The sequence below is a fragment of the Staurois parvus genome, unplaced genomic scaffold, assembly GCF_062004578.1.
Source record: "Staurois parvus isolate SC_StPar_1 unplaced genomic scaffold, SC_StPar_1.0 ptg000697l, whole genome shotgun sequence".
Taxonomy (NCBI): Eukaryota; Metazoa; Chordata; class Amphibia; order Anura; family Ranidae; genus Staurois; species Staurois parvus.
In genome coordinates, this window is record NW_028318493.1 from 1573442 (window position 1) to 1600747 (window position 27306).

Below are 27306 nucleotides of genomic sequence, written 5' to 3' on the forward strand. Positions count from 1 at the left end.
TGCTGAATCATCACTGCGCATGCATGGGATTGTGCGGTACAGGGAGACCATGCTCCTGGGTCATGTGATGTGTCCCAGGAGGGGGGGGGGCAGGACGAGGTGATGTCATCCTCGTCTAGGCAATGGTTGAAGAAGTGGGAGAGGGTACCAACCAAAGAAGGTACTCCCCCCTCAAAAAAAAAAAATGCAGCTTCGTTATAGGCTGGTAGGAGGAAGAGAATGTTTGGTACTTCACTTTTTGAGTGAAGTTCTGATTTAACTTGAACCCATGCTTTGCAGGGCATAGCCACAGGTTTGCTTAGAACTGGAAGATTAAAAACTTGCAGTGGGGCCACCCCAAGGACTGAATGGTTTAAAGGCTCATTGTGTCTAGGAAGAGGTGAAGAGGCTGCATTGCAGACCTTACCAAAAGCTTTGGAGCTGTCCCCTTTTCCTTCTGACACTCTGGGCTGTGGGCAATCTCTCAGCATAATCACTTACAATGCGAGGCTGTTCACTTTGCATTGTACATGGAAGAAGCAAGAGTGCAACCTGGCCAGGATCACCTTCGAGAGGGACCTGCTGTGTGGGACCTGTCACACCACTGGAGGGACCGTATTAGAGCGAGAAATACAGTAAATATTACACCTTATTCCTCTTTTGGGTAAAAGATTTTACCCAAAGGTGGGGAAGGGTGGGGGAATCATACTGTAAGGGTAGTTTTTTTGGTGCCCAGAAGTTGGCCTTTAAAACCTGTCACCTCCAAGTGCTCCAAATACTGCCCCTTCGCTGGATAGGAAACAACCAGATTCACCGATATTGTCAGAATGATGGTAAAAATACTGCCAATGGCAATGTCAGCACATCCTAATTATAAGCATGAAAATACCAGGTCAACAATCGGCCAGGAAAACATTGTATCAAAATTCTGGCATCCAATACTAAAGTTCCAATAGGTGATAATTTTGCTTCCACTCGTGTTTTCTTATTTCCATTTTTTGTACAGCCCCCACCCTCCCCCCAACACAAATGGCTTTAAAAAGCCATTTTCAAACAATGTTTGGTCAAAAAATACAATTAGGATATCTCGCACCAGGCCTTCAACATTTTTCCGTGGCGCAGGTGACGTCCCTAAGGCTCCTCACAGAGCTGGAAGTTTGAAATCCCATGAGAATGCACTCCAGCTCATTGAAAGAATGCATTCACGTTTGACTTGAAGCTTCTGGCTCTGCCGGGAGGCACAGTGACATCAGCTGTGAAACCAAAGTGTTTTTTTTTTCGTGCGGTTTGTTTACATATTGCTTTTTAAAGTTATTTATGATTGAAGGGGGGGCCGATGGATGGCAAATAAGTGGACCTTCTCGTCTTCACGCTGCCTCTGTTCTGAAGTATGAGACAGATGTTTGTAACTCGGGGACTGCCTGTACAACGATGGCTTCCTGCCAGTACAATCTAACTACGAACTATCTGTTGTTTTTTTGGAAGACTGAAGTAAGATTCATGTCCAAAATGTAATATAAATCAGGAAACTGAACAAATATTATGGTACATGGCTCAATTCACAAAGCTTTAGCACAAAGATGAGGCTCTTTAGGGTAATATGATTGGTTTAGACAAGTGGTCTCCAAACTGTGGTCCATAGGCTGAATGCGGCCCTTAGCTTGCCTGTATGTTGCCCTTGTGACACTATTCCTCCTACTGACACCAACCATGAAGCTCTATTACTTCCACTAAAACAAACAATGGGGCACAATTCCTTTCACTGACACCAACGATGGAACGTTATTCTATCCACTGACAACAACAATGAGGCACTATTCCTTCCACTTACACTAACAATGGGGCACTATTCCGTCCACTGATACCAACGATGGAGCACTATTCCTTCCATTAATACCAACATTGAGACACTATTCCTTCCACTGATATCAGCAACGGGGCACTATTCCTCCCAATGACACCAATCATGGGCCAAAATTCCTCCTCCCACTGACACCAACAATGAGCCACTATCCCTTTCACTGATACCAACAATAGAACACTATTCCTTCCATTGACACCAACGATGGGCCGCTATTCCTTCCAGTGACACCAACAATAGGGCACTATTCTATCCACTGACACCAACAATGAGGCACTATTCCTTCCACTGACACCAACAATGGGGCACTATTTCTTCCACTAACACCAATGATGGAGAGCTATTCCTTCCACTGATACCAACAATGAGGCACGATTCCTTCCACTGACACCAATGATGGGACATAATTCCTCCCATTGACATTAACAATGAGGCACTATCCCTTTCACTGATATCAACAATGGGACACTATTCCTTCCACTGACACAAACGATGGAGCACTATTCCTTCCAGTGACACCAACAATAGGGCACTATTCTATCCACTGACACCAACAATGAAGCACTATAACTTCCACTGACACCAACAATGAGGCACTATTTCTTCCACTAACACCAACGATGGAGAGCTATTCCTTCCACTGATACCAACAATGGGGCACTATTCCTTCCAATGACACTAATAATGGAGCATAATTTCTCCCACTGACACCAGCAAATGGGGCATAATTCCTCGTATTGGTTAAAACGATGGAACACTATTCCTCCCAATGACACCAATCATGGGGCACTATTCCGCCTCCATCTGAACACAAATGCTATTTAATTTTTTTACTCCCACTCACCACCCAGCCTCCCAATAATGCTGCAGCTTTTTGCACTCCCACTGGTCACAATCTGGCCTCCCTAAAGTCTGAAGGACAGTAATTTGGTATATCGATTACAAAGTTTGGAGACCACTGGTTTAGACCAATAAAAGTGTACCTGTTATAAAAACAAACAGTATAAACTAACAAAGTAGTGTTCTAGAAGGGGCCCCACAGACATAGAGGGGACATACTCATCCCTTGTTATAAGTAGGGTCTAACGTAATCCAGGAGACTCGGTGGGGCAGCTCAGTATGCTATATTTTTCACATATAACTCAGCACCCCACCCTCCTACATCACACTAAGCAGTTGGATTAAACTGGGGTTGTGTAATGTGATGTGATCCTTTCCTTCTGCTAAAAGAAACAGAGACTTCTTTCCTAGAAGGGTATTATTTACGTATTCTGAATATCTGCTGGCAGTTTCGCTGTCCCCTCTGCATGCCTTTGGCACTCCAAACCTCATCTCTGCCACTACAGATGCGCACAAATGACAGTTACAAAAACGATATCATCTCTGAGCTGGAAATGGATCTGGCATTCACGGCATGTTTATTGTCAACAGAGGTGGTGGTGGGAGGGTCCGATGGGGTTTTACCTGCATCTTTGGCATATGTTGACAACACAGGCATTGTGAATGCCAGATTCATTGACCAATGTTGTGTGATGTAGATTTATGGTTCCTTGCATGGATCCGAGTACCGTGGGGAAAGATATATCTGTAGCGGGAAAATACAATCTCCTACGCCAAGGAAAGCCTCAGCTGCTGGTCTGGTACACAGGTGCTTAACAGCAGAAGAATTAGAAGATATACAGTCTATCGGCTGTGATGGGAGACTGGAGTTAAGGAGCCAAGGCCTTGGAACAGTCTTTCCCAACCTTTGAAATAACTTTCAGGTCTCAGAGAACTCCTGGTAATATGTTTTCTATCCGCATCTCATGGTATGTTAGTGTGGCCAGTAAGTTGTACACATAGGAATAAATAAAACACATTTGCATTTTAGGACACTCATGGATGCTATTAATTAGGGATGCACTGATACTTGTTTTTTTACTGGCGATTGCGAGTACCAATACTTGTGCTCAAGTGCTCGCCGATATCCATTACTGATACCTTTGTGGTGCGATTTGACCCCATACATAATGACTGGGCTCAAATCGCAGTGCAAACAATCACATACGATTTGAACAGGTATGTGGTGCGATTCTTATCCGAATCATGTTAGGTTTCCCGCACCGCTCCTGTGTAAACCCGGCCTGACGTTACTATGACAAGCCTGGGTTCACACAGGAGCGGTGGTAGAAACAGCACGTGATTCGGTGAGGAATTGCACCACATTCCTGTTCAAATCACGTGATTCTTTGCAGTGTGATTTGAGCCCATTCATTTCGTACATGTACCACAAAGGTATCTGTTTTAGGCACTGGAGCATTTGCATGAGTACAAGCGCTCAATGCTTCGTATAGGAACCGATACCGTATTGGTATCGGTGCAAACCTACTATTAATGAAAAAATATTTTCAGTATTAATAATGAAATTAAAAATTAAAAACAAATGACAAGAAAAGAAACCCAGACAGTCGAAATTGTAGTGTTTTCTCACATTCAGTAGAAACTGACTGGTGGTCAAATAGATGAGAGTCCTCTTGAAGTGATGGTCAGAGGGAGAAGGGCTCCATTTAACTGGTGGCCAATGGGAAGGATGCTTCAATATTGGTAGTCAATGGGAAGAGTGCTTTAATACTGGTTGTCAGTGGGAAGAATGACCACCATACAGATAGCTAAAGTGATAATTGGTATAAGTGGTTACTTCTCTGAGAGGCAAAAATTGCTCATAGCCCAAGAAACCCCTAGCAAACTTAGAAGGAACCCTTGAGTTCCATGAAACCCTGTCGAGAAAGGTGCCCTAAACAGTGTCGTTATATAAAAGCTGGAGGCTATAGAGATCTTGAGACCAGGTCAGTTATCGTCCAATAAATCTGCACTTTTTAACACAGAGGAACCCTTTACATAATTTTCTGGTCTCAGGGGATGCCCGCTAGTAATTGTTTAACTATAGCCCACAGAAAATTGGTGTGATGGTCACAGGGAAGAATGCTTCTTACATTTGTGGTCACTGGGAACTGTCCCCCCCTTCCTTAGAAATAGATAAAAAATAATTGGTGTCAGTGGTTGTTTTTCTGAGAGGCAAAAAAATGCCCATTGCCCAAGGAACCCCTAGTAACCTCTGGAGGAACCATAGGGTTCCACAGAGCCCTGGTTGAGAAAGGCTGGCCTAGTGGGTTAAGGAAGACATCATAGAAGGGAAAGGGAAAGAAAACCAAGGAAAGGTAGGACTCTTGAGGTATGGATGCCACCTGGAGATGCCTAAATTTGATGGTCTGAGTCCAGGACTGTAGTACCAGGCCAAAAATATTTAGGGACTGTTTAATGATTCTAGAATTTTGTCTATAGTTGCCTTTAGAATGGAATATTTTTCATTAGACTACTTACAAGGCTAAATCCATCTCCATCAAATTGGATCATTGGACCATTTACAGACCCACACCAACTTCTAACCAATCAGGCAATTACACCACCAACTAACATCCAATCAGTCCTCTGGCCTGCTAAAATATCAGTACAGTGGAGAGCACTAAAATTTCTAGGGCATATAGAAGGATAAATACTAATACAGAAAATCTAGTTCTAGATTCTGCTTATGTTACAGATTCACACCAAGGAATATACAGAGAACATTACCACTTATGCAGCCAATGAGGGATTAGTAGAATGGTCTTTTACAGGTGTGTAATAAAAATGACATGCCATAGTAACAGGAACCTAGCAGAGATCCAGATTACTGCATGACTGGGCACGGGGCAGAGTAAGGGCTGCGTCATAATGAACATACTGTATAAGATACCACTTGTCTTATGACATCAATACTTTGCTGGCTTAACCAATGAAATGTCATTTTTCAGCTTTACAGCATTTTGGCTGGTATAGAGGTGACACTCATTAGGAAAGGTATAAGTTGCATATCGGGGGTCCTGCCACCTGGAAGGATTGTGCCATTGCTCTACTATCAATACCTTATTACTGCCCTTGAGGGCAATTCAAGGTGTCTGCAAGAATATTTACCATTGAGTAATCCTCTTCTGTACAGCTTTGGTGCCACTAAAGACAAAACTTTTTTTTTTTGGATAGAGTGGATAAGGATTAGAACACCACTCAAGTTTTATTGCTGTCTGTGCCCCTGATAGGGAGATTCACCCTCTCTGTTTGTGGTGGACAGCAGAACAGTAAGGGTTCATGTACACTGCAGCTGATAAAATGACGTTCAGGAGCTGTTCAGCGTTTTTTTCAGCAGCCCCTGAACTCTCCCTAATGTTTTCCTAAGTGTCCATGTACACAGATCGTTTACAGGCAGTTGAGTTTACAGTCGTTTTTTTAAACGTACCAAACTTGCATTCAGGAGTAGATTTTATCAACGTTTCAAACGCTTGTAAATGTGTGTAAACGCGGCTAACCGCGTTTAGAAGCGTTTTTTAACTGTTCCATATCCAAATGCTGTCCAGAGCCTTTTTACATCATCACAAATGCATGAAAAGAGTTTTCTATGTATTCAAATGGACTTAGTACACCACCGCAGTCAGTTCCAGGTTTTGTGTGAAGGAAACAATGGTAGACTGTGCTGCATTATGCTCATGATGGGATGCATAGTGAATACAACCAGAAAAGATAGGTAATCTCAACAAATACTGCTCTCTCTGCTTCTGCTCTCTCTATTTCTCTCAAAATGTCTGAAATAGTTAATTTTTTTACTGTTTTTCAGCGCATTCTGGGCATTTTGGAAGGTCTTCTGAGATTATCTTATAAAAACGCTTCTAAACGCAAATGCTCATAAACGTGCATAACCTACGTTTTCCAGCAGTCATTTTCCATCGTACAGAAGTGTTTTCCAAACGTCCCATGTACATGGAGCCTTGTAGATAGGAAATCTACTAATAGTGACGTGAGACCCTGGTTGCACCCTAGGATTCCCTCATTTTGGGGGCATTTCCTCTCACATCCTGTTTCCACTGGGACACGGGTGGCAGAAAAAAAACAACAGGGGTTATAACCCTGCCTTACTCTATCCAAATGAAAAAAAAAATACCTTTAGTTCTACTTTAGGTTTCCAAGAAACGCCTTTGCATCATTTAGTGCAGGTGCATATCAAAATACTCACTGACTTCCAGCATCTGCTCATCTGCATATACATTTATATAGCTCTGAAAATTGTCAATGCTGTATAGAGATTGCTGAGCCATTCACATCATTTTCTGCACCTGAAGAGCTTACACTCTAATGTCCCCAGCATAGTGCTGGAAAGCCAAACATGAAGGTGTACTCCGAGTCCATGTACATGAGGCCTGCAGGGGCGATTCAAAGCAAAAACAACACGGCACTCGTTGCAACAAAGCCTTGGATGCGGCTCGCTGTAAATGTTAAGATCTCTTTTTGCTGTGAAGTTAATTAAAATCCGAAAGCACAGCCAGCTTCACCGCCATCTCCATCCGGAAGCTCCCAGACATGGCTATGGAAAGGTCAAGTGAAAATGCCAAGGCAGGTGGAGACAGGAATAAACAACAAACGCACCGACCATCAACAAAGTGGAAAATAAACAAAAATAAACTGTCGGAAGTAACAAAGATAAGCTTTATAACACATTGGATCAATGACCCGCTTTAGTCCAATGTGAAGTACACATTAAAAGCCCAACTCTATATCCCACATAAGAAGTAAGGGGTGCACAGACGGCAGTAAAAACTTGACAGGGCTTCTAAACCTTCCCATCTCCATACCTTTCTTCAGTAGTCCCCACCCCTCGCCAGCATCTTCTTCTGGGTGACAGTTTTCAGCCGTCCTCATTAGCAGGAGCGAGATGACATCACTCCTGCACATGAGCAGGAATCAGTCATCTAGGCACACAGGGACCATGCTGGCAATGTAAGCTGAGCTGCACATGCACAGCTCAGTTTACATGCCCGGGACGGCAGTGAGCAGGCAGGTACGGGTGTATTTTATTGCAGAAGAGGAGACATTACATGTCTTTTCTGCAACAAAGAGACTGCTTGAAGTTTGTAAGTGGAGATTCAGTTATTCTTTAAGTCAGAAAAAAGCCATTGATGATTGATAACTCGACCTGTTCTTTGTTTCTTTGTATCCAGTTGCCATAGGTGCAGTCAAATGCATTGCCTTCAGGTGCCAGCGTGCATTCCACGTGAAGTAACAGACTACTAAGCTAACTAGAAAAAGTGTCTCAAAATCAAAATCCCAGTGAGTCTGAAAGGCTCCGTAAGCCCACTCCACGTAACTCAAGCGGGAAAGGAAAGGGATACCCAGAGCTCCACCCACTTCTAGACTTCTATACCGGAGGGACACTGCAGCAAGAAATGGACCATCATCTCCTCCACCCCACCACACTCAACTCTTGGACAACCATGATTTTCCACAGAGTGATGCTTCTGGTTGCCCTTCACATAGAGTCTGCCATGGAATAAGAGCCAGGCCAAATCCCAAAACTTTAAAGGGATTCTCTCCAGATTAATCACACAAAGACCCTCCCTCATTACAGGGCCTGGGCAATCTCTCAAGGCCAACAGCTCGCTAAAGGAGGACTCAACACCCCTCCTCTCCACAGCCTTCCTAGGAAGAGACTTAATTTCCTCCACCGTCACTCGCCACTGCCGAAGCATTTTCAGGCACGGGGCAACATAAGCCGGTAGCTTACCATGTTGGACCCTCAGGCTTTTCACTGGTCCACCATTTTCTAAGCACCCGAAAAATACCAACTCAGGTGGTTCCTCTGCCAGAATACTACCAAAATAATGTTTCAAAAACATCAGAGAAAAGAAAACCACCGGGTTGATCATACCTAGGCAATCCATCTGCCTAGGAAGGTAGGGTACAGACCTCTTAATGAGGTTCAGTCTGTTCATCCATAACAGTAGGAAGAAACAGCTGTAGATCTTCGCATAGGGATACACTGGCAAAACAAAAAGCTGCACTACAAAAATATCGGGATCAGGTAAGTTTTAATCAGGTCAATTCTTTTCCTGTAAGAGAATTGACAATCCTTCCAGCTGGCAACCTTGGCATCGGCATCTTGTAGCCTGCTTAACCAAATTGCAAGGACAATCGCCACTAACAAATCTGATGCCTAAAACTTTAATTACCTCCCGGGGCTCTGGGAAGGCATCTGGCAGTGTAAAGAGTTCACCTTCCTCTCCCATCTAGAAAACCTCACTCTTTTCCTGATTGATCTTTGAGCCAGATGCCTCAGCATATTATTCCATCACCAAGACCACCTCTTCCGCCTCCTCTGTTCCAGAGATGAAAACAGACACGTCATCAGCATAGGCCACAACTCTCAGAGGAGGCTCCCAGGGAATGCCCAAAGGAACTCCATACAACGGTTCACTCTCTAACGTCCAAATGAAGGGATCGATTGCGAATGCGTACAGCAAAGGACTCAAAGGACACCCATGATGCACACCTGAGCCAACATCAAAGGGCCGCCCGATCCAACCATTTACAAGCATGAAGCTTTCAGTCCCTCTGTAGAAACAATTGAGTATTGTCCGTGATACTTTTTTTATTAGCACTAACATACAATTTTGAGGACAAGCCTTCGGGGTATGTCCCCTTCTTGAAGAAGGGGAAATACCCCGAAAGCTTGTCCTCAAAATTGTATGTTAGTGCAAATAAAAAAAGCATCACGGACTGTACTCAATTGTTTCTGTCGCAAGTGCACTAATACGGCTACAATCACCTCAAACAAAATGGAAGTCCCTCTGTATAATGTCTTCAGCCAATTGATAAAGCCCCCCTGCAGGCCACACTTGCAAAGAAGCAGCCATAGGTACTCATGATTGACTCGATCAAAAACTTTAGCCTGATCCAATGCTATCAGGAACTTTCCTTAGCCTTCAGCCCTGCATCGTTCCGGGGCCTCCCCGACAGCTAATAACGCTGAAAGAGTGCTTCTACTGTGAACCGAACAGTGCTGATGGCGAGAAAGTAAATTGCCTGCAACAGACAATAAACGCCAGAAAATTATTTTTGCCAGTATCTTCCTATCAACATTCAGAAAGCTAATGGGCCGCCAATTCTCAATTTTCTAAGAGTCTTTACCCTTTGACAGAAGAATCACTGCAGATTATAGCATTTCAAGCTTATCAATAGTTTTAACATTAGAGACATTAGAGTGTAAGCTCCTCTGGTGCAGAGACTGACGTTACTGGCTCAGCGTTCTGTGTACAACACTGCAGAATGTCAAAGCTATATAAATGTATAGTAATAATAATGATAATAATAGTGTGTGACTATGGGGGGACATTAGAGTGTAAGCTCCTCTGGTGAAGATAATTATGTAATAGGCTCAGTGTTCTCTGTACTGTGCTGTGGAACATGTCTGAGCTATATACTGTAAATGTATAATAATAATAATGTGTGACTGTGGGGGACATTAGAATGTAAGCTCCTCTGGTGAAGATAATTATGTGAATAGTTCTGTGTTCTTTGTACAGCACTGCAGTATATGTCAGAGCTACATACATGTATGATTATAATAATAGTGTGTGATTGTGGGGGAACATTAGAGTGTATGCTCCTCTGCTGCAGAGACTGATGTAAATAGGGTTTTGTAAGAATTATCTAATAATACAATAATTGTGAACAAACAACAACATGTGTTTCCTATATTCTACAACACACTTAGATACCAGAGGGAATTGTAATCGTTCTCAGACATCATTAACTGCCCATAGCAGGCAGAAAATTGATGCATGTCATAAATCTAATAGTCTGGAGTATCTTACAATCGTTACCGATTTCCATTGGAATTGTAGAAGCAGCACAGAACAATCACTCTGTGTATGCCATTAATGATTCACTTTTACACTCTTTTCAATTTCATGAAGATATTGAATCTATAGGCAACACAATTGCCACAGACATTGGATGGAAATTGGACTTTTGGCTTTGTCTGTAAATAACTGCTGCAAGAATATAGACATTCATACCTCGCAAGCTGATCCAATGCAACACACAGAAAGCACACCAGCTTTCAGGTACAAAAAGCATGAATTTTGAGCATTTTGGGTACTACACAATGGACCCGTCATCAGATATATTTTGTACATTAAGTGCAGCATGCCTAGCAATGTGTCATTGTAACACCTTCAGGTGTTCATGACCTCTCATGCAGATAACAGTACTCCCCATGACAATGCTTACATCTGCTTTTATCTCCAGAAGGACAGCACCATCTTTGTTCAGCCATCATCCGGGGTTACCATCTACTTCCTGGATAGAGAGGCCAGCTCCGAGATGACAAGATCATGTAAATTCTGGTACCTGTACATTTCTTGGATGTGCTCACAAATGTCTGACACAGATCAGCCCCTGCTGCAGCCTCTCACCTTGTGACTTTCTGCAAAATTACTTTGTACTGTCTGATCACTGCAGGAGAGGAGACTTAAGAAATGTTTCTCTTGCTTACAACAGAGTGAAAACATGGTCTTAGCCTAGGCAAAGTCACTAACTAGAGCTGAGGGACGGCTTTTCAGTAATAAAAAGTGGAGCTTTTCTGGGAAAAAATAAAATGATATATATTGCTATATTGTGACATCTCAGAGATGTATTCATGCAGACTTTAAAGTTTCTGTCAGGTCCACTTTAAGAATGAATTGTGCAGACGACACTGTAAATGAGAGGGTTGTGGTGCTGACTGCGCACACTGTAAATATCCATTACCAGGCTATGCTCACTCTGCTATGCTGCTTTAGTAAAACTGAAGAGTGTAATACGATCACGCCTTCTTAGAGTACATCAAGTGCACAGATTAACACTCTTATCCCCCACATAGTGTACGGCTGACATTCCGACTCCACATACTGCACCCAGATGTGCCAGGACAACCCAAAACAGAGAACTTTCCTGTGATGACAAACAGGAGACGATTCTGATTGACACAACCAATTATCATTTCCGCCAAGTGGGAGGTGCAAATGTACAAATCCCACACATGACACCCTGACAAACTATGTGCCCACACCAAACCTCTGTACTACAAGATCCTGGGGTGAGTAGCATAGCTCACACAGAGCAGAGCACTCCGCACTGTATTTATCAAACCTCATAACTAAGATATGGAATTGCTTCTTCTCAGCCACCTATTAGCTTAAAATATATCTAGAACCGAATGTTTTCTCTACTTTCAGATGGAGTGGGCCCATCAGGTTTCTAGTACTGTATCCCCGCTAGGGGGATTCACTCTCTCCGTTTGTCCTCGTCACTACTGTCTCTGGAACAGAAATCCTGAGGGCTGAGATACTTTTGTGCGCGTGCATTGCAGTAACTTGTGCATGCCATTTTGAACAGCACCCCAATGCACTAAAGCACAGTAGCTCTACACATTGCACTGTATAATTGGGCAACTATGTGGCAAATGAGGTTTAATGTTGGTAAATGTAAGGTTCTGCACTTGGGGGCTAAGAATATGCATGCATCATACATACTGGGGGGGGGGGGGTATAACTGGGGGAATCAATGGTGGAGAAGGATCTGGGAGTTCTGGTAGATCACAAGCTTAATAATGACATGCAATGCCAAGCTGCGGTTTCTAAAGCGAGCAAAATCCTCTCTTGTATTAGGAGAGGTATAGACTCCAGAGAGAGATATCATTTCCCCCGGTACAAATCATTAGTAAGACCTCATCTGGAATATGCAGTTCAGTTTTGGGCACCAATTCACAAAAAGAACACTGGGGAACTGGAGAAAGTACAGAGAAGAGCAATCAAACTGATAAGAGGCATGGAGGAGCTCAGCTATGAGGAAAGATTAGAGGAACTGAATTTATTATCTCTTGAGAAGAGGAGATTAAGGGGGATATGATCACCATGTATAATACATAAGGGGGGGATATGATCTCCATGTATAATACATAAGGGGGGATATGATCACCATGTATAATACATAAGGGGGATATGATCTCCATGTATAATACATAAGGGGGGGATATGATCTCCATGTATAATACATAAGGGGGATATGATCTCCATGTATAATACATAAGGGGGATATGATCTCCATGTATAATACATAAGGGGGGGATATGACCACCATGTATAATACATAAGGGGGGATATGATCTCCATGTATAATACATAAGGGGGATATGATCACCATGTATAATACATGAGGGGGGATATGATCTCCATGTATAATACATAAGGGGGGATATGATCACCATGTATAATACATAAGGGGGGATATGATCTCCATGTATAATACATAAGGGGGATATGATCTCCATGTATAATACATAAGGGGGATATGATCTCCATGTATAATACATAAGGGGGGATATGATCTCCATGTATAATACATAAGGGGGGATATGATCACCATGTATAATACATAAGGGGGGATATGATCTCCATGTATAATACATAAGGGGGGATATGATCTCCATGTATAATACATAAGGGGGGATATGATCACCATGTATAATACATATGGGGGGATATGATCACCATGTATAATACATAAGGGGGGATATGATCTCCATGTATAATACATAAGGGGGGATATGATCACCATGTATAATACATATGGGGGGATATGATCACCATGTATAATACATAAGGGGGGATATGATCTCCATGTATAATACATAAGGGGGGATATGATCTCCATGTATAATACATGAGGGGGGATATGATCACCATGTATAATACATAAGGGGGGGATATGATCACCATGTATAATACATAAGGGGGGATATGATCTCCATGTATAATACATAAGAGGGATATGATCTCCATGTATAATACATAAGGGGGGGATATGATCTCCATGTATAATACATAAGGGGGGATATGATCTCCATGTATAATACATAAGGGGGGGATATGATCTCCATGTATAATACATAAGGGTGATATGATCAACATGTATAATACATAAGGGGGATATGATCTCCATGTATAATACATAAGGGGGATATGATCTCCACGTATAAATACATCAGTGGTTCATATAGTGAACTCAGTGTGGTTATTCATCCTGAGGTCATCACAGAGGACAAGGGGGCACTCTTTATGTCTGGAGGAAAAGAAATTTAATCTCAGAACACGGAAAGGTTTCTTCACAGTGAGAGCTGTGAAAATGAGGAATAGACTCCCTCAAGAGTTGGTTCTGGCCAGCTCAGTGGATTGCGATTTCTTTAAAAAAGTCCTGGATTCTTTCTTAGATACACAGAATATAACTGGATATAACATTTATAGGTAAAGTTGATCCAGGGAATATCCTATTGCCTCTTGGGGGATCAGGAAGGAATTTTTTTCCCTGCAGGAGCAAATTTGATCATGCTTTGCTGGGGGGGGGGGTTGCCTTCCTCTGGATCAACTGTGGGTATAGGATTATAACTTTTTTTTTTTTTTTTCTATGTTTGAACTGGATGGACTTTTGTCTTTTTTCAGCCAGACTAACTATGTAACATTGGTTTCAGTACACCACAACAAATGGTAATGCGCTTCCATGCAATGTGTTGCTCTACATCAGAAAAATGCCATGTCCACTTTTTGATTCGTTCCTGAGCATTGGCTGACATTCAAAATAAATGAGATGTCTTAGCGCAAGGCACATTAATGCACAGCAAAATATGCCATAAAACACATTACAGAGGAACAGAGAAGGGCCCAATTAAACCTTTGCCACACAGTGCATTGTGGTAATACGTTACATATAATAACGTGTTGGGTTGTCCGTCATTTTGAATTTTCACCCCAATGCACCAAGGTAATGCAGTGCCAATGCACACACATTACAGTGCACCAGAAAACACTACTACACAGTTTGTTTGTTTGTTTTCTTAATGTTGTGGTGCATTGCCACCACATTTATTTAAAGCGTTGCTAAACACAGGACCCTGCACTCACTATATCTGGTCTCCCCAGGACCCCGCATTCACTATATCTGGTATTCCCAGGACCCCGCATTTACTATATCTGGTCTCCCCGGACCCTGCATTCACTATATCTGGTCTCCCCGGACCCTGCATTCACTATATCTGGTCTCCCCAGACCCTGCATTCACTATATCTGGTCTGCCCAGACCCTGCAGTCACTATATCCACTCTCCCAGGACCCTGCATTCACTATATCTAGTCTCCCAGGACCCTGCCTTCACTATATCTGGTCTCCCCGGACCCTGCATTCACTATATATGGTCTCCCCGGACCCTGCATTCACTATATCTGGTCTCCCCGGACCCTGCATTCACTATATCTGGTCTCCCCGGACCCTGCATTCACTATATCTGGTCTGCCCAGACCCTGCAGTCACTATATCCGCTCTCCCAGGACCCTGCATTCACTATATCTGGTCTCCCCGGACCCTGCATTCACTATATCTGGTCTCCCCGGACCCTGCATTCACTATATCTGGTCTCCCCGAACCCTGCATTCACTATATCTGGTCTCCCCGGACCCTGCATTCACTATATCTGGTCTGCCCAGACCCTGCAGTCACTATATCTGGTCTCCCCGGACCTTGCATTCACTATATCTGGTCTCCCACAGTACACAACATGGAAATGCAATTATTTTAGTAAATATAAATTGCTAAATACCTTTTCTCATCAGCAGTACATAGCAGTCTTTTGACTTCTATCAGTGTCCAGCAGAGCACTGGTTAAAGCTTGTAGGAGGAGTTTTCGTTCACCCCTGATTGTCCTATAAGGTTGCAGGACGCCTGACCCTCTGTCTGGACAGTGCTGATTGGCCCTGTGCTAATCACATGCACTCCCCCCCCCCCCAAAAAACAAGAAAACTCTCTAGCAATACACACCAAACTGAGCTCGTGCAGCTTGCCCCCAAGGCTCTGTTCTATCAGCAGATGGATTGGGAACAGAGAAAAAAAAAGGGGGGGAGATCAGAGAAGACGAGATCAAAAAGCCTTTTTTACACAATGCAGAGGATTAACCCCTTAGGTTCCACAGTGAGTAGAACAAGCATGCTTTACCGTATATACAGACTGATTTTACTTTTGTGGGTTTAGTAACACTTTAGTAACCTGGTTCACATTGATGCGGTGCGGAATTCATAGCGTTTTCAATGCGAATTCCGCACCGCATCAGAATCGCACCCGTTCATGCAATCCCGGTGCGATGTGCAGAATCAGACCGCATAGGTGTGAAAACCTATGCGATCCGATTCTAGTGTGGACCCAAAAAAAGGGCCCTGCACATTTTTGGTGCGGGTGCAGTGTGGCGCCAATCGCACAGCACACAAATCGCATGTGATTTGCGCAGGAATGCGGTGCGGTTCCTGTGCAAATCACATGCAATATACCCACCCAGGCTAAATGGGCTGCTGTAACGTAATGCATGTTAACGTGTTAGAAAACCTGCACCGTGCCATTAGGCTTCATACACACTGGACACTAAAAGCAAAAGCCCTACATGCCTTTCTCCTACAGCAAAGAAATGCTTGACACTAGTAAACACATGTATTATGTTTACCCGTGTCAAGCGCTTAGGCGTTTATTCATTTCAATGGCCAAAATAATAATTTATTCTGGCCACTGAAATGAAAAAATGCCTAAGCGCTAAACGCTTATTAAGACGAGGCAGTGTATGCCGTTTTGCTGCTAAAACACTCCTCTCCTGAACACGGTTCTTCGAGTGTTTTACTGCCTCTAACTCTGCTGCTCCTAAACTCTAGTGCATGGACACATAGGCTTTTATTGAGTTGAGTTTAGGCGCTTTGGCAAAAAAAAACACCAAAAGGTCCAAAAACGTGAGTTTAGATTAAGCAGTGTACATGAGAACTAAAGGTGGTGAAATGGGCACTTAACCTCCCTGGCAGTATGATTATTTCAGATTTTTGGTGCTGAAAGCGGTACCATTATATTGCATGGAAATTTAGCGTTTTATATTGTAGACCTGTAATTCTTAGGAATAACTCACTGAAATCTGTCCGAACAAGAGTCTAGTAAACATCCCGGGTAGGATAAAACTTGAAACACGAAATCATAAATTATAATTTTAATAAATAATCATAAAAAATAATAATATAATAACTAGAAAAGCTACAATTTCTGGGGAAATTGTGTGAAGTGTTCTTGCCTCCACCAGTAGTCTACAACTGGAGTGGGCGGAGTTTTAGTGGCAGCAGAAATAGCTGAACGTTTTGATATACGATTTGTGTAGGTGGGCTTGAAAATGAGGGAGTGATGGCAGTTTACAAATCATGTCCTGATTTTTCAGCTCACACTTTAGCTTTTGTCAGCTCCCACTCTAGTTCTGAACATTCCGCCATTCATTCCTATGGGACCAATTTCACCACATAAATGCCAATATTTTGTGAACCATTCGGCGAAACGTTCCACAGAGTAATAGCACACCAATCGGGAACAATCCGCACGTTTCCGTATATTACTGTCTATGTAGTGTAAAAACTGTGGGAGGAGTTAGGGTGGTAAATTTGGCTATAATAATAAGAATATATATTTACTGAGATGACAGTAAGTGGTCTTGCCATGCAAGAACACTTAATAAATTTAATTCAATAATATAATCAAGCCAAAAACACTGAAATTTGAAATATAGCGCCAAGTTCGCACATCACTGAGCAAACTCGCAAAATTGTTTTCAGTGTCTGATGACGAATTTCCCCACGAATCATTATCACTCAATTCTGCAAGTGGTTCTGATTTACTATCACTGTTCTCTAGCCGGTCTAAAACCGATTTTGACCTAAAGGGACACTTTTTGGACGCCATGGACGTTTCTCTGTTTCCAGGCAATAACAGTAAAAATGCAGGCAGGGCGCCGGACAAAGCACTCGGGACAAAATGTATGTGAAATGGTTTGATACAGTAATGTTATACTATGTGATTTTAGTGATTTTAGTGAATGTCACTTTTTGTCATTTTCAAATTGCCCGCCATTCCGTCCCCCGTACGTCCCGACGTTCGCAGGGGACAGAACCCAGAAGACAGATGCCGGCATCCGCCGGATTACATTGCCGGGGACACTGCAGGGGGGACATCGCGGAAGTGCAGGACAAGGTAAGTGATCGAGGGATCGTGGAGCAGCACCGCATGGTATTTCCGAGTGTAGCTCGGGGTTACCGCTTGTGGTACTGAAACTTTACCCCGAACTACATTCGGGAATACCGCCAGGGGGGTTAATATTACAGTTGAAATTGTCCTTCTGTGACAACTGCTCAATTGACAACCTAAATTCCTCTCGCTTGACAGATCACCTCTCACTTCCTGTTGTGTCTACATGACAGGAAGTAAAGGAAAATCTCTAGATGGTACCAAGAAAAACGGGTGCCCAAGCTTGTCTGCACTCCGCAAGACAGGTAATCTTTTGATGTCCACAGTACACTGTGATGAAAGCTGTAAAGCAGGTATAACCAGGGCCATCCCTAGGGCTGGTGTCACCCGGTGTGATAACACTTAGTGACACCCCCTTCTGATAATCCCCGCAGAATGGATCGGATCTGCGGATTGAGCATAATGAATCGAACTCCGATCCATTATGCTCCTCAATCCGCAGATCCGATGCATCCTGTGGGGATTGTTGGCATGCAACCTATACGGGGTGACCCTGGACCCGCTCCACAAAAAGGTAAGTTGTAAAGAAAGCCGTCGATCCCCGTAGGATGGATCGGATCCATCCTGCGGGGATCGTCGGTTTGCTTTAAAACATACCTTTTCGTGGAGCTGGTCCGGTGTCACCCAGTGCGGCACACACCCCCCGCACCTGCCTCGGGACACTACTGTGTATAGCACATGTTTGTGGACAGACCTGCATGATGTTGTCCCCCTGAGGACATACCATGGTGGTCACTCCCTGTAGAACTGATTATGGTCAGGGTCTCTTCCTGACCATCGGGCTTCACCGACAATGTAACAATGTTTGTTACAGACACAACAGAGATATATAACATTCCAGCTGCAGGGTAGAAAGTCAACATCTGCTTGCCATGGCAACTGTACCGTGCTAGGCCTAAACTGCGCGCGGTCTCCCAGGAGCTAATGATTAACCATTTGTTGATTAATGTATTAACAGCTCAATGCAAGACAAAAAATGCAACTGCCGACATGAGTTTAAAGGGAGCTGGTCAACTCCTGGGGTGGATGTGCCCGTTGTACATTACTCCTTGAAGCAATGATGGTTTTAGGACAGGTTGTTACTTCTTGTAATGCTGCATCAGTGCCCTCTGCCCCAAAACCAGCACTGCTTTCAGAATTGGACAACAGTCGCTGTCTGGTGCTGGACGGGACCTTTGGCTATGACAGGTAAAGAAATGTAGCAAGGTCCCTTTAATCCCTTGGATGCAGAAGTGCTCACAGCAGAGCGGCTCTAGGGCCACTTCCGCTTCGGAGCCCTGGACATGAACTTCTCTGGTGCTTCTGTCATACAGCAGAGCAAAGTGGAGCAAATCCTCCAGCAAGGGCAAATGTGGCGTGCCACTTAGAGGTCGTCCTGGAGCATGTGCAACGACAGCTCCCTTCTAAAGGCTGTCTTGACTTGGGCTTAAAAAAAAAAAAAAAAACAACACGCCAAGTCTGCATTTTCCAACAGCACAGAGGACATCATGCAATGAGCAGCAGTTGTGGGTTTTGGAGCTGCACTGAGTTGCCATTCACAATGAATGGCAATGCACAGCGCCAATGTATGTAGTATGCGGTACTGAAGTGCAGTGGTGTTAGCGGGCCCTAACATGCACAGGTTTTATACAGAATGAATACAACAATGACTGAGCATAGATGAGCCAAGCATCATCATGCCGAAAATAAAAACCATTAATGATTTTAAAGGGTTAGTTCACCTTTGAAAAACTACTTTTGCAGGTAGGGGCTCATGTACACTGCAGCTGATAAACTGACGTTCAGGAGCTGTTGAGCGTTTTTTTCAGCAGCCCCTGAACTCTCCCTAATGTTTTCCTATGTGTCCATGTACACATCGTTGTTTACAGACAGTTGAGTTTACAGTCGTTTTTTTTTTATGCACCAAACTTCCATTCAGGAGTAGATTTTACTGGTATTCCAAAACACTTGTAAGCGCTTGTAAACGCGGTTAACTGCATTTATAAGTGTTTGCGTTTAGAAGCGTTTAACTGTTCCATATCCAGATGCTGTCCAGAGCCTTTTTTCATCATCAGAAATGCATGCAAAGCGTTTTCCATGTCTTCAAATGGACCTAGCACACCAGTGCAGTCAGTTGCAGGTTTCGTGTGAAGGAGAAAATGCTCTCCCTGCTTCTGCTCTCTCTATTCCTCTCAAAGTGTCTGAAATAGTTAATTTTTTACTATTTTTCAGTGTATTCTGGGCATTTGGGAGGGTCTCCTGAGGTTATCTTTTAAAAACGCTTCTAAACACAAACGCACATAAACGCGGTATGCAAGCGCAGCTAAACTGACGTTTTTTAACCTACGTTTTCCAGCAGTCAGTTTCCATTGTTCAGAAGAGTTTTCCAATGCCAAACGCTTGTAAATGTGTATAAATGCGGTAAACATTTGTGTTTAGAAGCGTTTTTTAACTGTTCCATGTCCAAAGCCTTTTTTCGTCATCAGAAATGCATGCAAAGTGTTTTCCATGTATTCAAATGGACTTAGTACACCAGCGCAGTCAGTTCCAGGTTTTGTGTGAAGGAAACAATGGTAGAACGTGCCGCATTATGCTCATGATGGGATCCATAGTGAATACAACCAGAAAAGACAGGTCATCTCAACATATACTGCTCTCTATTTCTCTCAAAATGTCTGAAATAGTTAATTATTTACTATTTTTCAGTGCATTCTGGGCATTTGGGAAGGTCTCCTGAGGTTATCTTTTAAAAACGCTTCTAAACGCAAACAAGCATAAACGCGGTATGCAAACGTAGCTAAACTGACGTTTTTTAACCTACGTTTTCCAGCAGTTTCCATCGTTCAGAAGAGTTTTCCAAACACCTCGTGTACATGAGCCCTAAGAGGCACCTGTAGATAAAAACAAACTGTGCAGCTTTGCTTAAGTTGGACAAAGCCCCGACTATAAGTGTTGGATATCTGCATAACTCCTGAAGCCCAGCTCACAAACTTCCCATCCATTCTTGCTGCTAGGGCATTGCTAAGACACTACCAGCTGTTACTGCTTACCCCCACCATCACAGGCACACATATGAATAACACAGGTTCTGAGGCTAATTTAATACAGATAAGGTATTAAGTGAGTTTAATCACCACCTTAATCAGCCACAGAACCTGTGTAATTAATATTGTTTTGGTTTTAAAAGGATGAGGTAGCAACCCTAGCAGGTTTTCAAACCCCCGCACATGTAGTCCACAAGCTCCTGTCAAAACATTGATGAGCTCAAAGATACTACAGCATGGGAGTGTCTTAGCAACATCCTAGCAACAAGGAAGGGAGAGCCATCTCTGGGAGTTGTTCAGCTAGGCTTCAAGAGCTACATAAATGGCCTAATAGCAGCTCAGTGTTATCCTATGTGTCCATGCACAATAGGACGATTAGAGGCATATTTTAAGATCAACCTTTAGAGGCAAGAAAAAAAAAACCCTCTGGTTTGAGTTCCTGATTGGAGCTTTCTGGCAGTAAAAATCGCTAAACTCCTCTAAACTCGCCTAAATTGTGTACCAAAACGCTCTATATCAGCGTTTTTTTTGCCAAGGGAGCTGGCGGGTTTTTTTTAATCCCAGGGTGCATGAAGCCGGTTTTGCATTGTATCTTTCTAGACGCAGCATATCTAATTTGAGAAGCTTTTGCACTACAAGCAAAGCAGGTCAAATGCGGCCTTTTGCACGCAAACGCATGCTTTGTCAGCATTGCAATTCCAAAGCCTGTGTTTGACAGCAACATCCAAGTTTGATGCAGAGAGCTGTTCAATATTTAAATTTTCAAATACTTTTTCAGAACATTTTCCTAGATACAAACAGAGGGCACAGACACAACTTTTTTCTGGACATTTAACAAGCACCATACGCACAGAACATCAGTGTATGATCAACTAGTTAGGTTCAGTGATCACAAAAGCTATGTGCGCAAACACCTGCATGCCAGCCTCCTACCCAAGCATGCTGAAATAATTCAGTACTGCATAAATTCATTTGCTTTAGTCCATCAGGCCAAATGCATCCCCAGAACGAAGAGTTAGGGCCAGTTCAGACCAGAGCATGTATGTACTGCAGTGCTGTGCATTGTGTTGCCATTAAGAACAGCACCCAACCCAGTGCACTGCACATGTGTTGAAACGCACCACAGCACATTGGTGTAAATGATTTGTATGTTGTGTTGCAACATACAAAATGACTAGGCTTCCGAATGAAACACACGTTCACTGCATTTGCATTGCTGCAGTGCACTGGTGTGAACAGGCCCTTAATGGTGTTCTAAAATATAGAGAGTGTGAAAACGCATAGAAAAATAAGAATATTTCAACAGTGACAATAACACTCTAGAAAATAAAAAAGGAAAAGCTGTAAGCCTCATTCCTTTAAGTAGTTTGTGATGCTGGGAGGCAGGGCGGGGTTTATGATCATGTGACTGCCGTGATTAACTGTCATAGCTGTCACATGAACGTAAAGCTTTCCGATAGGAGCCGGTAACTATGCAGGGAGCGCTCAGGGCATATGTTGGTTTACATCTGACAAGGCCCACCCGCCGAGACGCCACATATTTACGTACTGCTGGCACCAGGAGGTTAAGCGTACACCAGTGCGAGGTCTATGTCATACAGGCAGTCCCATTCATGTCAACTGGGAAATGGTGGCAGCACAGACACAGCCACTGCTCCCAATTTGACATTAGTGTAGTCCCCTAAAGCACATTGTGTGCAATCGGGTACCCACACCCACAGGGCTGTCAAATTGAGAGCAGCGGCTGTGTCCGTGCAGCCGCTCCATACCAATTGACATGAATGGGACTGCATGCACAGGGATGCATTGAACGCCTGCATTACCATACGCTTAAGTATGCCCATGTTAACAATGCCCTATTCAAGAAAATGGTGCGAGATAATATCTGAGAAAACAAACCTTTGTATCTCAGGAGATAACAGTCAGTTCAAAAGTGTTTAAGATATTAATAAAGTGGTTGTAAAGGACAGGTTTTTTTATTTTTGTTTCTTTTTTTTACATAAATGCATTCTCTATAATTCGGTAAAAAAACCTTCTGTGTGCTGCTCCCCCTTCCCCCAGCTCCTCCTAAATACTTACCTAAGCCTGATCTCCATCCAGCGCTGGGCCGGAGAGTAGCAGCTCTCTCCTCCCTGGAATACGGAGGCAGCAGCAGAGCAATTGGCTCCTACTGCTGTCAATCAAAGCCAATGGCCAGAGAGCATGGGGGTGGGCCAAAGTCAAACTGTGTGTGTCAATGGACACACAGCATGGCTTAGGATCAAGCCCACACAATTGCCTGCAGCTTGCTATGGAGGCACTTGGCAAAGGGGGGGGGAGGAGCCAGGAGCACTGACAGGGGACCCAAAAAAAGGGGGATTGGGGCTGCTCTGTGCAAAACCATTGCACAGAGCAAGTAAGTATAACATGTTTGCTATTAAAAAAAAAATAAAAATTTGACAATCACTAAAATATTCCCTGTTGATCCTGCCATAAAGGTCTTTGTTCAGTCACTTCCTGTTGCAGGGTGACAACACTCTGTCCCTGTCTTTAAACTGTGTAAAGCGGATGCAGAAGTGCTGAGATGTAACAAAAGATATAAAAAAAAACAAAATTTAATTTATAAAATTGCCAATCATTTATGCTACACCATGCAGGGAGCAAACTACATTTCATTCATTTAGGGCTAACATCTAATTGAAATACCATAAAGAGAGAAAAGTTTCCTGAAAACATCTATGGGCATTGCGCCAAAGAAAAAAAAAAAAAGAAGAAAAGAAATGGGAGGGGAACAAAGCCATTATCGAAAACCATAATCCTATTCCAGAAAACAGGCAATGCAATGTTCCTAACAACAGGTTGCAACAGTCCACAAAACACCAAAATATATCGGCAAACAGGCAACAAACTCTCCTAAAAACAAACCCCACAACATTCCAGAAAGACACCCCCACCCAGCAGTGTTACTCAAAGCAATAAAAATAAAAACAACATGTGACAGAACCGTTCCAGAAAAATAGCGTGCTATTCCAAAAAGCTGCAGCTGCAGTAATATTCCGGAACGCAACAAACACATGACCTTAAATATTCCCAAAAAGGGCAGCATTGATCTGGAGCACACTAACAAAGAATAGCATCCATGTTTATCGTGAGCGCCACGGTATTCCAAGATCCAGAATATACATCATCAGGAGCAGACACACAGGTATTGTTACACGCTGCGCCTCAGACACGGGAAAAACAGCATCTCAGAAAGGAAACAAAGGAAAAAAATATATATTTTATATAAGTACATTTTTTAAATTTTTTTTATCATTTTAATATTATAAATTTATTTTAAAGAATAAAAAAAAAATAAAAAAAAATTCAGAAACAATAAAAGCAAAACCTGTTATTGAAGATATGGGGTACAACAAATAATAATAATAATAATAATAAAGCAAATTAATATACACATTTTTAAAACCCATCGGGAGATTATTGTCACAGCACATTTTACGCTGTGAAAACACACGAGTGGGCATAATAGTCCAGCCAAGGCCAAAGCACGTGGTGCTCAAAATGACAGGGTACACCAGGTGCTGGCACTGCACAGATCCTCCGGCTCTTGAGGAACTAATGGTCACCATACACATTAAAATCTAACCGTACAATCAACTTTAAATTTACCAAAACTATGTACTACCTAATCTACCCAATTTGTGTCCAATCAGGTTGGCTCTTGCACTACTTAGTTGTTGGTAGATCTAAAGGAGATTGTACAATTCGATTGTAACGTGTGTGGTAAGAGGCAGCACATTGACCACAAGGAGACTGCTGAGACTTGTAGTTCCGCAGCAGCCGAAGATGACTGAAACAGGGCACAGCCATGACATGACGATGGGGTGGCGCACACACACACACTGAGCTGGCACTTACTTGAATCTCCCCTGGCAGTGTTGGCACTGTTCCCCCACCCATCCGGGGTCGCACACGCAGGTGTTGTTGACGCAGCGGCCGGAGAAGCAAGGGCTCTTCTCGCAGGCTTTGCCCTGGGAGCTGTGAGCGAAGAGCAGCAGGTAGAAGAGTCCGGACCTCAGCAGGGAAACCCCGGGGCATCCTGGGCACATGATGGCCGCCTGTGGCCCCAGACCTGCGGAGAGCATCGTCACAAGGCCCGATCCAATGAAGGGGGGCCCACCTTAGAGCAGCATGGAGAAAGCTACATAAAGTGCATGTAGGGCCCGACAGGAACGTATGTCACCTACCTATGGCTTACTGTAGCAGAGAACGTCGCCAGCTGTCTACAGCCGAGGCATCTATAGGGGCCTGTGGGGAAGATTCTATACATAGAAGCAGTGTAAAGGATATGGCAATACTTGTGGTTAAAGGTTCTGGTGTCGCCTATAGATCTGACATATAGATCTGGAATATTATACAAACGGTAGTCGTAAACCAATTAATGTTTGGGGCTTAGTAGCAATGTGTACCCCCTAGGTATGGGCTGCACCTATAGACCCTGTACAGGAGGATGTCACCAGCCCAACCATCCATAGGGGCCTACCAGCTGCACAATATATGGACACTATAGAACTCTGATTTATTTACCGCCAGCTGTTGGTTCTGTTTAATACATCGACCCCTATAGGGCTGTCCTATGGACTGGGAAAGTCATAGCAATTTTAGCTATAGGATAATATAAATCACCCTGATATAGGGGCTCCATTATATCGAGAGATGTAAAAAGACATTATAGACTATAGGAGTTATCTATACAAGGACTGTATGTGAGAGCCGGCCCCAGGGTCCTATAGGAGACAAATCTACATCTATAGATCCGGATCCCTATTATCCTTCCATAGGCTCCAGCTTGGTATACACAATGATATCCTTTGAGGTGACTGAGATGGCTCTATAGGCTCCAGGCGGTATGGAAATCCTTATGTACAATCCAGTCTTGGGAAGAGAGAGCGGAGGATCCTTCTATAGGGTCCAGGAGGGTATAGGATCCCCCATGATGGGTCAGGACAATATACAATCTCCTTGTGTAGGGTGACAGGCTTCTTCTATAGTCTCCAGGATGATGTGCGATCTCCTCCTGGACACTATACAATCCTCTATATGGTCCAGCACAGGGAGGAGGAGAGGGTCCACCTTCCCTCTATAGGATCAGTGCAGATGTCCCTCCTATAGGGTTCATACCGGTCTATAGGCTCCGGACGGTGCTCTCCTCTCCTCTATGGGGCCCCAGGGAGGGGGCAGCCGATGATCTCTTCCTGGGAACAATGCTGAAGAAGAGGAAGATGATGATCAGTCCTGAGAATCCGACCAGCATCACTCAATCTCCTACAATGTATCACCGAGAGGGGAACTGCGCATGTGCGGGGGAGGAGACTCCGAAAGAGGAGGGCGGAGCACCAACTGCACAGAGACTCTCAGCAATATTACACTAACTGCTAGAAAAGCACAGGCAGTGACCAGTACAGTCGGTTATAACTGCTTTACAGGGACACATAGCTGCACTGAATGCTCCTCATATCACTGTTCACCTCATATCACTGTCCCCCTCACATCACTGTCCCCTAATATCACTGTCCCCCTCACATCACTGTCCCCTAATATCACTGTCCCCCTCACATCACTGTCCCCTAATATTGTCCCCTCACATCACTGTCCCCCTCACATCACTGCCCCCCTCACATCACTGTCCCCCTCACCTCACTGTCCCCGCACATCACTGTCCCCGCACATCACTGTATCCCTCACATCACTGTCCCCTCATATCACTGTCCCCCTCACATCACTGTCCCCCTCACATCACTGTCCACCTCACATCACTGTCCCCTCACATCACTGTCCCCCTCACCTCACTGTCCCCTCACATCACTGTCCACGTCACATCACTGTCCCCCTCATATCACTGCCTCCTCACATCACTGCCTCCCCTCATATTACTGTCCCCCTCACATCACTGCCCCCCCTCACATCACTGTCCCCCTCATATCACTGCCCCCTCACATCACTGCCCCCCCTCACATCACTGCCCCCCTCACATCACTGCCCCCCCTCACATCACTGTCCCCCTCATATCACTGCCCCCTCACATCACTGCCCCCCCTCACATCACTGCCCCCCTCACATCACTGCCCCCCCTCATATCACTGTCTCCCTCACATCACAGCCCCCCCCCCCTCACATCACTGTCCCCCTCACATCACTGTCCCTTCACATCACTGTCCCCCTCACATCACTGCCCCCCCTCATATCACTGTCCCCTTCACATCACTGGCCCCCCTCATATCACTGTCCCCTCACATCACTGTCCACCTCACATCACTGTCCCCCTCACATCACTGTCCCCTAATATCACTGTCCCCCCCACATCACTGCCCCCTCACATCACTGCCCCCTCACATCACTGCCCCCTCACATCACTGTCCCCCTCACATCACTGTCCCCC

At 44.0% G+C, this 27306-nt stretch overlaps 1 protein-coding gene across 2 annotated transcripts in view; it reads right to left on the reverse strand.

The window, feature by feature from the left end:
- Positions 1-26206, reverse strand: part of ATRNL1 (attractin like 1) — an 857293-nt gene extending 831087 nt beyond the window's left edge. For both annotated transcript variants that reach the window (XM_089653036.1, XM_089653035.1), the window contains exon 1: positions 24786-26206. In XM_089653036.1, coding sequence (XP_089509162.1) covers positions 24786-25012 — 227 coding nt within the window. In that variant the 5' untranslated portion in view covers positions 25013-26206. The remainder of the gene's footprint in view (positions 1-24785) is intronic.
- Between the last annotated feature and the right edge of the window lie 1100 nt (positions 26207-27306).